This window comes from Spea bombifrons, chromosome 2, assembly GCF_027358695.1.
Source record: "Spea bombifrons isolate aSpeBom1 chromosome 2, aSpeBom1.2.pri, whole genome shotgun sequence".
NCBI lineage: Eukaryota > Metazoa > Chordata > Amphibia > Anura > Pelobatidae > Spea > Spea bombifrons.
Window position 1 is genome coordinate 127,644,130 of NC_071088.1, and position 16,549 is coordinate 127,660,678.

Here is a 16,549-nt window from a genome sequence, read left to right on the forward strand (position 1 = left end):
GCTCCTTTGCAGATTACAAACATATTTAGTTGGGTTAGATGAAATAAACTGGGATCTGTTTTTTCCTAATGTAAAACTTGTGCTAAAAACTTTGGATTGTTCATGCTTTAATATATAAATATGTACATTTAATGTAGATTTATACCTGCGTACAGCTTCAAACCAAGGTCCATATACAAGTGACCAAAGTTCATTGGTTTTTCTTTTGTGTATATGTGTAAATAATTTGTTTTAATACAGTTGTGCTGAAATCTTTGTTGGTTCCATAATTTCCTCTTTACCGCTTAGAGGGTTCTCAATTTGCCTTCTTTAAAATGAAATCTGTTTTCTCATGGTGATATCTGAGAAACGAAGGGATTTCTTTTCAGTCTATCGAGAGGAAATAATGCACAAGCCGCTGTGAAGTCTTTAATGTTTGTAGCAAATCTATTTTTTATTTTGGCAAACGTTTTCAGTTTATTGTATGGTTAATTAGTTATGACCTTTTAAGAAGAATCCTGGCACATGATACATAGTGCTTTGCATAAAAGTTGCAAAAAAAAAACAAAACCAAAAAGCCACTTTATTGAAACACCTACAGTGCGGCCAGGAAAAGTCACTATTTATAGACAATAGTTATCCAGTTGCCGACTGTATACGTCTACTACGTTGGGAATTTTTTTTCTTCTTTCCAGCATTAGGTTACCTAATAATAAACCCTAGTTATTTGGTAAGAATATTTGATGTCTTCTTAACGAGCCGGTGAATTTATTGATGCAGTGTCTGTTGCAGTTTATGTAGCTTATGTGCCGTACTGTGAAAATCTTGGAAAACAAAGATTTCCCAGTCTGGCACAAGAATGGAAAGATATATCCGCAGGAAAGAATTAACTTGAATACGAGGAGCATCTGATTTGCATTGTTGTTTTTTTTGTTTGTTTGTTTTTTTTTAAACTAGGTTTAGCATCTGTGTGAAAACCACACCACTTTAAATAATGAGACGCTCCTTATAAATCTTTCATGCATCATACACAACCTTTGTCAACGTGATCTCATCTTACTGACCTGCTCATTTTTCGTTTACTGTCCCGTGCCGTTTGTCATATATCATCATGCTACTACCTGCATTTACCTTGTGCTTTTATACAACCTCGCATTTTCTTATATGGTTATTCTTTTCACCTACTGTTGGTACCAAAGTAGGGCACAGCATATTTGTTTTTTTTATGTCAACAGATTTATGACGTGGAGCATCCTTCGAGTAAGTGAAGCACTGTTTTACAGTCTCCGTTAATATCATCCAGCGTTCACCTGCGGTCTCAAGCGTATGGGCTTGTCGAAGGGGCTGCAAAGGGATGATGCTTTGTTAGTTTCAGGAGAGACTACCAGGGAAAACTGACGACTTTGCTAGGCCTCCTTGCCTTTATAATCATTAACTTTTACTCCTCTACAGCACTGAATAATACTCTGTTGATTCAGTTTCTATAACAATGGACTAAATTGGCTGAATCAAAAAGTGGAATACATTATATAGTTAACCCCTTAAGGACAATGGGCGGTCCCTAAACCAATTGAAAAGAATGCATATTGAGCCCGTACATGTACGGGCTTTGTCATTAAGGGGTTAATTTCATGTCTCTGCCTACAAGAGGAGGTGTTATATACTTTAATACTCAGCGTTTTGCTCGTCAGACCACAGCTTTAAAAACAGAGTGTATATCGGAATAGCGGTAACTATAGGAGGAGGACTGTTGGAGGTGGATGTATTAATCATGCAGTGAAAAGTGTTTCGCATATTTATGTTAACCATCTATAATATGCATTAGGACAAAGCTTACGTTTTGACACACATTGGATCTATGTACTCAGTTCAGTGTTAGTAGTCAGGGCATCAAACATCTGTCCTTTAGCCAAAATAGCTTGTTAATTCCATGTATCTTATCTGGAGCCCTTTAATAAATATTGAGGTGTGGGGGGGTACTATGTGCAGCAATTTTAAATTGGGGAAGGGGAAAAGGACAACAAATGACACTGCAGTTCATAAGAGTTTTGTAGTCTTGTGGCTCTGGTCTAATATGTCTCCTGAATAATGATATTTGAGACTAGTTGGGTATCTACCCAACTTCGTTAGACATTGTTCATGACCTGTCAGTAACTATTCCCACCAGCGTTCATGCTTGTTCAGTATATTTAGCGGCATCTCCTGTATCTCCTCTCTCTTCAAACAATGTATAGTATACAACAAATGTTAACATTGCGTTAGTATCATAACTTGACTATTTCACAGAATAAGTGGCGCTTCTGGAAGGTCATACAGGTTATATTTGTGCATTTGTTTGACCTTGCACATCCACATAAGCTCATTCTTTATTCCATCACATTTCCTCTTGTGTATAGAGAGAAGTGAACCTTTAATTTATGGCTTGTGGTGTATTTTCCCTCTATACCTTTTTTCACTGAGAAAATATGGTCTTTTAGCTTTATAATGCGTATTAATGCAGGGTTAATTTGGCGATAATGAAAAAAGCAGTGGAAAAGGTTTTTTGATCAACTTTGATTCTATCAATACTAAATTACTTAAACAGTAAAACAAAGACAGTCCGCAAACCATTTAAAACAAATTTATTCAAATAAAACTGCACAAGGCTGGAGCACCCTGCGGGTACAAGATGGATTTAAGATGGCTGACGCACACTGAGTTGATCAGGGCCGGATTAAGAGCATCACGGACCTGGTGTTGAGGATTTTGGTGGCCGTTTTATGGAAATAAATAAAATAGACAGAATCTTAACTCATCGGCATCGATTTGTACTGAATAAAGATGACATCAGTGCGTCGGCAGATAATACAAGATAGAATCTTATGTGATGAGATTGGGTTCACTAAAAAAAAGTCATCATATGCGGCACGCCTGAAGCCACAATTTACTGTCACTAATCCTTTTTTAATAAAATATGCAGATTGAAATAGAGTAAATAACACAAAACCTTTACTTTTCCTTTATTGATTTCTGGGCCAAGAACGGTTTGTCCTTTGAAGTGACTAAAAAATTAAGGAAGATGTTTTATCTCTTGATAAGTAAAATTAAATAGTTCAATTTATTCCTCCAGAAAGTAAAGTGCCAGGAAACAGATGACCAAATACACACCAGAACATGCTCTGCCACACTGACAACCAGACACACACCAGGACAAGCTCTGCCACACCGACACCCAGACACACACACACACACACACCAGGACATGCACTGACACCCAGACACACACACACACCCCAGGACAGGCTCTGCCACACGGACACACACACACACCAGGACAGGCTTTGCCACACTGACACCCAAACACACACACCAGGACAGGCTCTGCCACACAGACGCCCAAACACACACACAGCTGCTATAGTCTAGCGTTTTCACTATTTTGGAGCCAGGTGGTAAACCGGAACGTTAAACCAAAGTTCGCAGACTTTCTCTGTAGTAATCTAATGGTAATTGTGAAAATGTAATTAAAAGCTTTAAACTACTTGTTTGTGTAATAGTTAATTCTTATATCTTTGTATTGTTTAACAATTTTTTTTTTCCTTGAATTGAACACACAAATGTTCTCTAAATGTATTAAATAGATATTCGGCTGTGGCGTCTAGCAACACATTCCAAGGACCCCAGAACGTTGCCTACATTTCCTTGGTAGTAATTTCTCTGCTCGTTCTGTGTGTGTTTTAAGAAGTGTTTGAACATTTGTGCTCAAAACTTAGTAATTTATACATGACTATCTTCCGCAAAAATGCTTTTTGCAGTGAATTAAATGTTAGTCCTTATTAACATCACTTTAAGTACCATGTATTTGTTAACAACAATATATGAGTATTACATAATGGTGTATGCCAGTGTTATAATTCTCATTGCCACATTCACTTGTTTTATTTTGTCCTCGTCTGCCAGTTATATGCTCTCTTGTGCAAGAGTGGTCATGCTAATATTTCCCCAACTTTCAATAAAACTGAAAGCTTCTATACTTTTCCAATACCTTTTACCCAGCGGCTGAGGGTTCAGCATAGTCTGTGCTTCGGTTTGTACTTTATCCTACAAGACAAGCTAACGTATGCATCAATCAGTCCAGCAAAGTCTCGCTCAACACAGTGCACGGGGAATCTGCGGAGAGGTCACATTTTGGGGAAAGAAAACCCATCGCTCAAATGTATCAGTAAAGTTTGCAAAGTAACGAGACTGTTATGACTTTTTATTGAGAAACCCTGTTATTTTGGGAGACCATGTAATGAGAGAAACACAGAAGAAAATACATGTGAAACAGTCTGATTAGCTGCATACTATTTTCTATTGAAAGAGAGAGCCATGGTTGATGCAGAATAATCTAATACTGAACATTATGTGGCAACATATTTCCATCAACTCACCCCCATAATATCTGTATATTTCTTAATCTGATCATATAACTCAAGAGTATAAACTGTTTTGGCCTAGTGTGCCATTGGGACAGTTTAATTGTCTCGATCCTGTGGCCTTACACTAAAGGAGAATGTATTAAGAGTGTGTGAATGAGTACTCCCGATTATTGTGGTTTTGCATTTAGCAGACCTGGCAGAAGAGAAACAGCAGCTGCCTGAACTATAGACAAACACTCAAAAAATAAAATGGATCCAATGAAGGAAAACGTTCTTCTTACCTCAGGTGACTGTGGGGGAGCCAGGTTGAGCAGACTTAATTGTCCATTTCAAGTATTACTTTTTGTATGTTCCATGGCATCAGATTAACTGAAGGGTTAATTAACTGTGGATCTTGAGCATTGGCACTAAATTAAGGTTTTAAGAAGAAATTAGTTGGGGAACAAGTAAGAGTCGATGAGTTTGTCTACACGTGAGATAGCCGCTCAGCTTCACCTGACGCATCACTATAGGCACCAAAACATAGCAAACCACTTCATAAACATCAGTCCCCAGCAACGATTGATATATAGCAGCAATGTGCTGTTAATTGTAACTCTGGCTTCATGAACTGTGAGTCCTACATTGTACAACAACTTATTCAGTTTGTTATTCAGAACCTCAGGTGTTGAGCAACTATGGATCAGTTTCAGAAACCGACCATTGTTACTGATTGGGTAACTGCAGCTCATTGGTATTATTGTGGAATCAAAATAGTGAAGAGTAACATGTCAGGATTTAAGTGAAAAGCAAGAATGTGTGTTGGTTGCGTGTGCATTGAATCTAATTTATATAAGTAACTGTGGGGTGTCCTTTACCTATAGAAAGCACTTTCGATATTTCCATAAAAGCTTGGAGAATGTCATCGATCTGAAATGTGCAATGTGTAGGTTCATGTTACTGTGAAACATCTTGCTTTGTAAAACAAGTGTTATGTGTAAAATCAGGATAAACCTTTAACACTAACGGTCTCCGTCCAATTGAGTGGGATATTGTTTGATATTCTCTTGCCTCCTGCTTTTAACATTTGTTTTCCTGTAGTTGGTGGTTCTGGGACTTACAGTTCTAAACTGACTGAAGGGTAATGCAAGATTTCTTTGCGACAAGCTTTAATGTGGGTAAGTGATTTTTTTTCATTTTGTGCATTTCATTGATGCACATGTATGTTATACTCTTCTTAACTGAGTAGAGGAAAATCAGAACAGATTAACCCAATGGTAGTAAGACCTATGAAGCCGTCAACGTGCACATTTTACATGCTTCATAGCCTCGAAATGCTGAGCTGTGTTGAATGTGTTGCGTATTGTACTAAAAGCTTAGTGAGATCGTATGCTGTGTGCGAGTCCATCTCAACATTGCTTATAGAAAATCTGTACAGGGTGTATAAGGGAAACTTTTTAAACCCAACTGCTGCATTGCTTTTGTTGCCTTGTCATGAACATCTGCTTTGAAGATGCTTTATTGTACCAAAGTACATTAAGAACAATGCTCCTGGTAAAGATGACTGTCTGCCAATCATTTAAGAGTAGTTATAAGTCTTAGTTGTCATAGTATTGTTATTTATATAGTGACAATTTTCTGCCTTAGCTTATGTATTTGGAGCAGCAAGTTTTGTAGCAACATTTACCTTGGTCTAATACACAGCGTTTATATTCATACATCTTCAACGTCTATACAATATTAAAACGTTTTATAACAGAATAGCTAAGGCTAAAGTTTAGGTAGATCAGTTACTTTGGGGTAAATGTTTTTCCTCGCACTTACTAATGTCTATTTTTATAGCATTATCAATTTCTTTTATTTAGCGCCAACAATTTATGCAACGCTTCATCTACGCTTAAAGGGGTATGACAAAACTAGAGTTGACAGACTAAGATAAACCGATACATTAGGTGGAGAGAGCCCGGCTTGCAAGCTTACAATCTAGACATCTTTAAAGTCTATGACAATGTCCCATGTCATAGTCGAGTCTGTTTAAAATGAATGCCTTAACACAGGGGTGTCCAAGTTTTTGCTGCAGTGGGCCACTTCATCAGAAAAGTATGAGTGCGTGGGACGCACACACCAGGACAGGCTCTGCCGCACAGACACCCAAACACACACACCAGTACAGGCTCTGCCACACCGACACATAGACACACACACAGAGACACACACCAGGACAGGCTCTGCCACACCGACAGCCCATAAGATGAGGACCATAAAAATCCCTTGCACAGAACGTATGTATGATGCTGGTGTAAGTATTGTCGAAACCTTGCTGATTGAACATATACATGCCTGTACAGACCCTGCTGGGGTCTCTGGTGATCCCCTGAAACTGATTTTTCAGATCTTTCCTGCAGACACAATTCTAGGCATGAAATGGCTGTCAAAAAAGTGGTTTGATTAAATTGTATTCAAGTAACAGACATACATAATACGTTTGTAGTGCCTTATTTTTGTACGCTCTCACCCTTTTCCTTTGCAACCCATGGAAAGATTATTGTCAAAAAAGCGGTAGAATTAGAATTTGTAAAATGGCCTAGATTGCCAGGGTTTCAGAAACATATCTTGTGGGCTGTTTGCGAATCTGTGATCCGTTATCATATTTCTTTTAATTACCAAAATCCTAAGTGTGCAAAGATAAATACAGGAATTTGCTTTCAGATTTTTCTGTTTACTTGTTACGTGGGACCCTATGAGGAATTATTTTATGTCATACATTGTTACCAATTTGTTTGCGTATTGTAGTGCAGCAAAAGGAGCCATTTACACATGTTTGGGTTTTTTCTGACATGGTTATTTACTTTAGAAGGTGATGACACATTCAGTATTCAAATACCACAGATTAATATATTTTGTTGTGGCAGTATTCTAAAATGAACTTTTCTATGCTTAATATGAGTAACTTGCTTTTATATGTTCTGTACATAAACAAAAGTCTATTGTGAACTATAAAAATAAGACATGATAATTTCATCAAGATAGCTAATGGATATCTGTGGTTTCATTCAAATCATGTGATTATTATTCAAATATCTAATATACCCACTCTTGACATTGGAATCCATGTCTTCCTGGAATAAAAAAACATTTACTTTATAGCTTTCGGCATAACTACATGTATTCAATTGGCAATGGCTTTTTAGAAGATTAAGATTAAATATCTAAGCGTGTGAAGATGAAATCCATATTTGAATCTAGCACAATTAGCATTATATAATCAATATTTTGTCTTGAAGCTCTGTTCACCTCCCCCACTCTTTCCAAAAGCTTCCAAAATCGGCAACTTTAATGATAATGGATGTTCTCCAGATCTCATTCCTCCATTAAGACTGTGGTGACAAAGTATATATAAAATGTGGGGTTTTATACACAAAACCGTGCTTATTATGAAAGCTGTGTGGTCCCTTTATATTTTTGAGGTGTTTGCTTTACAAATGTAAGGAATCCCCCATATGCATTTGACCTCTCCCCCATCCCCAGCTTTGCCTGGCGAACACTCCCAGTGGGGGTCTGTTCAGACCCAGGTACACATGTACAACAAGTGTTCATGTTGATTTCAGTAGGAGTGCTTTCCTACCACTGATTGGCTGCTTCAAACATTCAATCAATAACAACAAATGTCAGACCGAGGAGGATGATGAGGGCAGCTGCTGCAGCAGGGCTGCAACTTCTAGGTCAGGTAAGTTATTTTTGTTTTGTTTTTTTACATTTTTTAACTTTTCTTTGGGGGGTGCCAGGGACATAGTTTTATTTTGTGTACAGTTTGGTAATACAGGAAAAAATATAAATCCTTTTAGACTGGGAAAAAGAGGTTGGTCTCGAGTTGTCATGGAACAAATAATCTTGTATACTCTGTAGATCCCTGTTTGTGAATAAGCTCTCAAAACATTGGCGTGGGATAAAGTTCTGAATACACTTATTTGTGTGCAAACATTTTCTCAGATTGGCCAGCGTGTCCTAACTAAAAGCACCCATGCAATGCTTTTGTAACTGGATTATTATATTTTTTAAGCTAGCACTAAAACCATCGTGTACATTTAGATTGAAGTATTATATAGCCTTTAGCAAGGAAATATGCTGACGTGCACGCTGTAAATTGTACTATTACAATTGTGTTTTGGCCCACGTACATACTCTGCATGCTAACTATCAGTCCTTTTCCTGTGTATTATAATCCTTTTCTCATCTAATATCTATAGTAAAATTGGCATCTTATTGCTTTTTTTCAGGTAAAGGCTTTCTTAGCCCAACTCTTTTATTTCTTTGTACTATGGTTATTTTTATCTATGTGCTGTAGTGTATGACCTGAGTCAAAGGTTTTCTTATTGATGGCTTTGCTGAAACATAGTTTAATGGCAATATTTTTCAAAATGTCAACATTTTCTTTCCTTGTGGGTGGGAATGAATAAACAAATTATTTTACAAAAAGTATACATAACACTGGAGTGAATATATTTGCCTCAAGAGCTTACTGTTTACAGGGGTAACAAACACCAACAGTGGTAATTGCAGATTTACTTTAGCCAAGGGAGCCATTGATGAGAAGGTTTTGGGTCTGGATGTGGCTATAGAGGTGAGCAAAGCAGGGACAAAGGCTCGTAATATAGAGGACGTTGTGGTACATAACCCCCTACCATACATCAGTGGTGCAAAGCTCTAATCCACAAGTCCAGTCATACAAATGACTCTCTACTACACCCTGACGTCTTTTTTTATTATTATTCTTTAATTTTTTGGGGATGCGAGGGGGGCCTAAAAAAAAGTTGACAAATTCAGTTCAGCATCAAATTCCATTTAATTGCGTTCTGTGGAATTTAATTCAAATTCATATTATTCTATATTTTTAATAGTTTTATAGAATATAAAATATGGGATAATATATAGGATATGATTTATGCGACTAAAAAAATCCCAACACTATATAGTTTGAAGTTCAGATGCAGTAAGCACAATGAACACAGTTTCCAGGTATTTCCTTGTGATTTAGGTATATGTAACGATGAAATGTATTATACCGGGGGGGGGGTGTCAATCCTTAAATGAGCTCTGCCAAAACAAACACCCTCAGTATGCTGCGTTAACGTCAATGGAGTGGCAAATCACTGAATGGTAAACTGGTGAGATTGCTTCCGTGATCTGATAGTGGGAATGCTGTGTTTGGCATGAGGCCAAAATTGCAACTTTTGCCTGCATTTCAAATGAAATCCCAGGTAAGGGAAGTTTTAAAAATGTTCATATATCCTTTTTTTGGAAATCTCCCTTTAAAACCAACTGTCTGTATGTTGAGATCAAATGTTTGTGTTCCTGCTAACCTTAGCATGCAGTATAAAGTTCTCTTTGTGGTGCACTTCAGGTAGGGCCAAGTATTTTGGAATTATACAGGGCCAACAGAGACTTACATTCAGTAAAATCTCACTTGGGTTGGCGCTACATAATGCCGTCGGACTTTAACTTTTCCATCACACCTGCAAAAATCTCTGTGAGTATCCTCCGGTGAGCATTTTTTAATTCACTGTATGATATTGCAAGATATAAGGTGGTCATAGCTAGCTGCCGCCACTAGGCAATGAGTGATGATATGTGCGCATTACTGAAAGCTATTACAATGGTATCCATGTCCGTATGAAGAAGCAGTGTTCGCAGACCTGCCACACCTTAATATCGCTAACCTTGACATTTAACTCTTTGTTTCGTGATGATGTGAGGGCTGATTGTAAATTCATATGAACATGTGTAAATGCTGTGCCATATGCCGTCTAATAGTACTTCCTTTCAAGAAAATTAACTTGGATTGGATTGGCATATCATCATACTTTATTTTTTTTTTATTTGAGAAAATCTTAAAAACTGTATGAAGTAGTGGCTAGTTTTATAATTCTTGGAAAATCATTTATAATTCTTGGAAACTACTTCACACGTGGCTGTAAATTCCTCCATCATGTCTGCAAGAAAATAAACTAGGAGGTTACTCAGTATTATCCCTTTGTTGGGGTGGTGGATGTTTCCTGTTATATAGCTTGCCCATCAGGTGTGCTGGGACATCGTGGTGCAAGTTTTGATTGTTTCAACAGACCGATATCTAAGTTATTATATTATATATTATATATATTATATTAGACAATTGCAGTGGCTAAAAAAGGTAAAACAGGATGGATATCCTCAGGCCATTTTTTTGTTCCTCTCTCCTATCTAAATATATCAGTGTTGAGCCAGAATTTTACTATGTAGTGAGCCTTGTGATGTACACCGACAATTTATAAAACACATTGCTTCCTGTGTTCATGTTTTCCATATGTACAGCAGCTTATATCAATCCTACTGCATAATTTGTTAAATTTCAATAAATCTAAACTTTTTTATTGTACGTTTAAAGGGATTCATAGTTTATATGGTAATAAGATAAAATATATATTTGTAATTAGTCAATGGAAATTTCTAAAACCTATATGACTTATTTTCTGTAGAGTGATGTACATTTTCCACTTAAGTACAGTGTAGGTAAAAGAAAGTCATTTATATGAACCAATTACCTGCAGACACCTCGATAATCCATATTTAATATATACATTATACATAATTTTATTTTATGCTAGTGTGAAATTTTTCACCAGTTGTGATTTCATTTAATTCATCTGTATATTCTGTGATTTTAGGAAAGCCTCACCATTTTCAATAGAGGATAACTGATGATGTCAAATGTGCTCCAAGAATGCTGAAACAGAATCAAGTGGCTTGTTTCTTTCAGGTAATCTGTAGTGTTTCTTTAGATGCCATTATTTTGATTGTATCATATAATTCACTATAAAAAAATATAAAATGTAAAAACTTGAGAAAAATACTTTCTTTTGCTTATAAAAAATCTTTAAAAGTCTATGAAAGCTAATGAAAAAAATGCTAAATAGATTCTACTATTTGTCCTATGTTTTTTCGCTTTTTTCTGCATGTTATAGGGTAATAACGGTTTGCTATTTCAAAACCATTTTTTCAAATCCGGTAATTCAGCCCCCATTTGCTGTTTGGGACATATTTTTGAAAAATTGACACCCGAGGCTCTTTCCATGCACTGATTCTACCACCAGTCTTTGAAAAATGACCACCACAAAGACTGGTGGTAAATTTAGTGCATGGAAAGGGTGAAGACACCAGGATTTAAAATACCCTGGGGTGTTTAGTTTTTTAAAACGTATATGGTTTGATGGGGTGAAATTGAATAGGCCGGCATCAGTAGTGGCCCATGGGGGATGAAGCGCCTTCTCTTCACTATACATTTACAAAAAGCCATCTACAGTAAGCTTCTCTTGCAGGAAGAGTGTGGCAGACCCTTGGAAGAACTGTGACCGCTGCGGGGAGGCTTTGCTTCTTGTGCCCATTAAAAAATAAACAAGTTCTGAAGAAGGTCTCTGTAGGTACTGCATTCAACCATGCAAGTCAATGGAGCCCAGCTTACTAATCATTGTGATTAAGAAGAAAAAAAATCCCCAATGATGTCCCCATTCAGTTCCAACAAAATGTATAGAAAAAACATTTGACAAAGGCTGGTGGAAAAATTAGTGCATGGAAAGAGTTAAAATACCAGCATTGGAAATACGCAGATGTTTCTAGTTTTCAAACATATATGTGGTTTGATGGGATAAACTGAACTGCCCAGCTTCAAAGATGTCCCAAATAGCACATGGGGGCAGAATGACCAGATCTGTAAAAAAAAAAAACAAAGAAAAAAAACCTCCTTGTACTTATTGCTCTATAATGTGTAAAATAACAAAAACATTGGGTGTTTCTAAACTCAGGACAAATAGTTAAATCTACTTAGCAGATTTTTTTTCATTAGCTTTTGTAGATGATTAACCCCTTCGTGACAAAGGCTGATTTTATTTTTTGTACCCTTCGTGACAATGGCTGTTTTTAACATTTTGCCGGCTAATGCAATTTACCCCATGGAATCATATATTTTTGAAAACTAGACACCCCAGGGTATTTCAAATGCTGGTATTTTAACTCTTTCCATGCACTATATCTACCAACAGTTTTTGTCAAACTTTGTGGTAGTCATTTTTTTGCATTTTTTTTTTTCACACACATTTTACTTCAGGTAGGAATTAATAGTTTCTGGTATATGTCAGAAACACCCCAATATGTGTTCAGCAACATCTCCTGAGTACAGCGATACCCCACATGAATGGTTTTGCCTGGCTGTTGGGGGGGGCACATTTGAGGCATGCACATTTTTCAACGTTGAACTTTGGCGATCCACAGCCCATGCCCTATTTGGTACATCTTTGATCCGGGCCATTTCAGTGTGCCCAATAAAACCATATATTTTTGAAAACTAGACACCCCAGGGTATCTTAAATGCTGGTATTTTAACTCTTTCCATGCACACATTTTACCACCAGCATTTTTTTTTAAGTTTGCGGTAGTAATTTTTGTGTGTGTATTTTTCCCCATACACCTACTTTATGTATGAATTTACAGCTCCTGGTATATGCCGCTGTCACACGACTCCCCAATATGTGTTCAGCAACATCTCCTGATACCCCACATGCATGGGTTTGTCGTTTTTTGGGGGAACTAAAAGGCCACATTTGGGACGTGTGCATTTCTCTAAATTAGATGTGTGGTCCTCCTTCCCCCCATGTTAATTGGGACATTGTTGAACCCGGCCAATTCAATTTACCCCATCAAATCATACATTTTTTAAAAGTAGACACCCCATGGGCATTTAATACGCCAGTATTTTAACACTTTCCATGCGAGAATTGTTTTAAGCTAATGTGCTCATTTTAGGACTTGCTCACAAAAATATTTTTATATATATATATATATAATATATTTTATTTTTTGCCTTTTTTAATTTTCTTTTTACATTTTTTGGAACTTGAAGGCTCCCCTGAATTATTATTTTTATTTTATTTTTTTAAATATTTTACTAATCACACTGTGATTAGAAAGCTGGGCTTCATTGACTTGCATGGTTGAATGCAGTACCTGCATTCAACCATGCAGGTACTGCATACGGTCCTGGCACGTCAATTGTCGCTAACCCTTCGTTTTCGGGTGACGTGCCTGGACCGTCAATTGTCATTAAGATTTTTAAAGTAAAGTTGGTAAACGGCAACAAATTAACAGGTATAGAAAAGGCTTTGGTCACCATATTTTATAGTAAAGTAAATTATATGGTCTACTTGTGTGGGTTTAGTAAATGTCTTTAGCTGTAATTATTGTCTCTCAAACACCACAGAAATGTTAAAACCGCCTTTGTCACAAATAGTGCAAAGATAAGGGGTTAAAGAACAGAAATTTATTTCATACATTTTCATACATCTGTGTCCCTAAAAGTGGTTTAAGTGGCATTGAATTTAGAAATCTCATTTGTTTGTTTCAGGACTCACCTGTACCCTTCAGATATGGTGTCTAAAGCTAAACAAAGTACACACCTCTGGGAATACGTGATCGTCTTTGGAATGAAATACAAGGTAAATGTGAGGTTTGCATTTATAGCATGCTCATCTGAAATGTAAAAGCTAAAAACAGAATATCAGTTGTTGAATGTGAGCAGACAAACCATTAAAAGCCCCCGATTCATGATGATGATAGTTTTGGGTCATTCTCAGAAAGTTGTAGGTGACTAAAGAAACCTAAAATATTAAATCCTCCTCCCTATACATTCCTTTAGCATAATACTTCTGTGAAACCCTCACTGTAGTTTTTCTAAGCAGCAACATTAGAGGCGTATGAATACCACGTTCCCAGCTGCCTGAGTTTCATAGGATGCAGCCACCAGGTAAATGAATGAGTGCACCAGGGAAACAGAGGAGGTGGGGGTGCAGTTTGTTTCTATAAAGCAGTATATTCATGACTGCAACTTTAATAACCTGATGACTTCTACAGCTTGTAAGGAATTCATGCCCCCCCCCCCAATTAAAAAGAAAAGAAAAACATTGGAAACTGCACCACTTGAAAGTACCTGGGGAAAAAATATTTTCAGAACATTTTTGAGCATTAAAATACTGAGCTCATGAGTTTATTGAGGAAAACAGGACAAACTGATTTTTTTTACACTGTTGTAAACAAAATGATTTTTGAATCAATAGGAGAATTGTGGTTTGAACTGCAGTCTGTCACCTCAGGGTATCTATCTAGATTGGGGTAAAATCATTTAATTTTTTTTAAAAAAAATCCCTCTGAATCCTCACAAAATTAGGTAAAGTGATGGAAAATCCCCTCCAAGTTTATCAATTCAGGTGTCCTATATAAATTAGGTATTTCTGAAATCAGATTTTCCATACTTTCCCAGCACCAGGGAACATACTATAAGGTGTACATTTTTTGTAGAATTTTTATGCTTATGGCTTTGGGGGTTGTGAACGGGGGCAGGAGGGTTATACTGGGTAGATGTTATGCTAGGGCAATGGGATGTAAGGTTTTTAATTTTTTTTTTTTAAGTTTTTTTTATATTTAATATTTTTTATATATTTTTTTAAAAAAAATGGTTAGAGGGCCTCTTAGGGACCTCCTGAACATGTAATTAATGCCAGTTTTTTATTTTTTTTTTATTTTAATGATTATTTTTTTAAATGAATAACCGTTTTTTTTTTCCTGTTTCAGCACGGCAGGAGCGTGAGAGACATGGTTTCTCACTCCCCTCCCTGCGATCCCCCTGCACCGATCACACTGTGATCTCTATGCAGGTCCTCAGACGTGCATAGAGATCGCAGCGTCTGTGCCTCATCGGAGGACAGAATATCCCCTGCAGCAGTCACGCAACCTGGAAGGGAATGCCCAATCGCGCAGTTTAAAATGTAACAGCTTTCCGGCCTTTATGCCTTGAACTGTTACATCAGATCAGACAGCAGAAACTCGGCTTCGGCATCTCCTGTGCAGCGGCAGGGACGTGTCCCGGCGGCAGCAAGAAGTGCCGGACGTACCGGTACGTCCGTAGGGGATTGAAGGGGTTATTGACAATTGACAGGCCGGGACCGTCTTGACTTTAAACGGGTATAGAAAGTGATTTACAGTCACTTTCTTCACCCAAACAGTGTTGCTGTAATGCCACGATGTTGAGGAATGTAGCAAAACCGAGAACTGTGTCAGGGACCATGTCTGGCAGCTTCCTGGGCATCAACGTCTACCATACATTGTACGGCAGCGAACGCCCATCTTAAGAGTTGATTGCCTCCTAAGCTTCTAGGGTGTTGTGACCTGCTAAGTTGGCGGAGTTTCTTCAGACCCTCCTGTGAACTCTAGATATATATCCTAAAATTAGGCATGTTAAATTCACATGGGGTGTCTACTTTTAAAAAAAATGTATGATTTGAATTAAAGTGAAGCTTCAACAATGTCCCACAATGTTGGGGCCTCTTAGCCCCCAACAAACCCATATATGGGTGGTATCACTGTACTCGGAAGATGTTGCTGTACACATATCGGGGTGTTCCAGGACCTGTAAATTCACACCTGAAATAAAATGTGTGAAAAATAACGCAGGAAAAATAACCAAAGTTTGAAAGACTGATAGAATTAGTGCAATGAAAGAGTTAAAATACTAGCATTTGAAATACCCTGGGGTTTCTAGGCTTCAAAAATACATGGTATGATGCAGTAAATTGCAGTGGCCGGCTTCAAAGATCTTCCAAATCGCACATGGGGGCAGAATTACCAGATTTGGAAAAACTAGTTTTGAAATTGCAAAATGCTACTTGTACTTATTGCCTCATAACATGTAGAAAGCCAGCAAAAAAAAGTTTTAAACTCAAGACAAATAGTAGACTCTAGCAGTTTTTTTCATTAGTTTTTATAGAAGAGTAATATATTCTCTAAGTAAAAGTCAGTCTTTTTTCAAAATATTTAACTTTTTTTTTTTTTTTTTAGTAAATGACAAAAATAAATCTAAAGAAAGCCCTTGTCTTGAAAAAAAAAAAACATAACTTGTGTGGGTTCAGTAAACTAGCGGGAAAGAAGAAAATTACAGCTAAAACACAAGCACCGCAGATATGTTAAGCCATTGTCATGAAGGGGTTAATAAAACTGCCTCAATATACGTTTTGAAAACTTAATATGATACTAGTAATAGAATGTGGTAATAGTTCCCGTTTGTTTGATTTAGGATTAAGGGCTAGTAATACCAATATATTTCTCTCTCTCCC

At 37.1% G+C, this 16,549-nt stretch overlaps 1 protein-coding gene across 3 annotated transcripts in view; it reads left to right on the plus strand.

The window, feature by feature from the left end:
• PSPC1 (paraspeckle component 1) overlaps window positions 1–13,887 on the plus strand; it is a 46,194-nt gene extending 32,307 nt beyond the window's left edge. For 2 of the 3 annotated variants that reach the window (XM_053456446.1, XM_053456447.1), the window contains one exon: window positions 11,060–11,217. In XM_053456446.1, the coding sequence (XP_053312421.1) occupies window positions 11,060–11,089 (30 nt within the window). In that variant the 3' untranslated portion in view covers window positions 11,090–11,217. Of the gene's footprint in view, window positions 1–11,059; window positions 11,218–13,788 lie in introns of those variants that run through there. The other variant, XR_008346321.1, reaches the window with a different exon arrangement.
• Window positions 13,888–16,549: the final 2,662 nt, after the last annotated feature.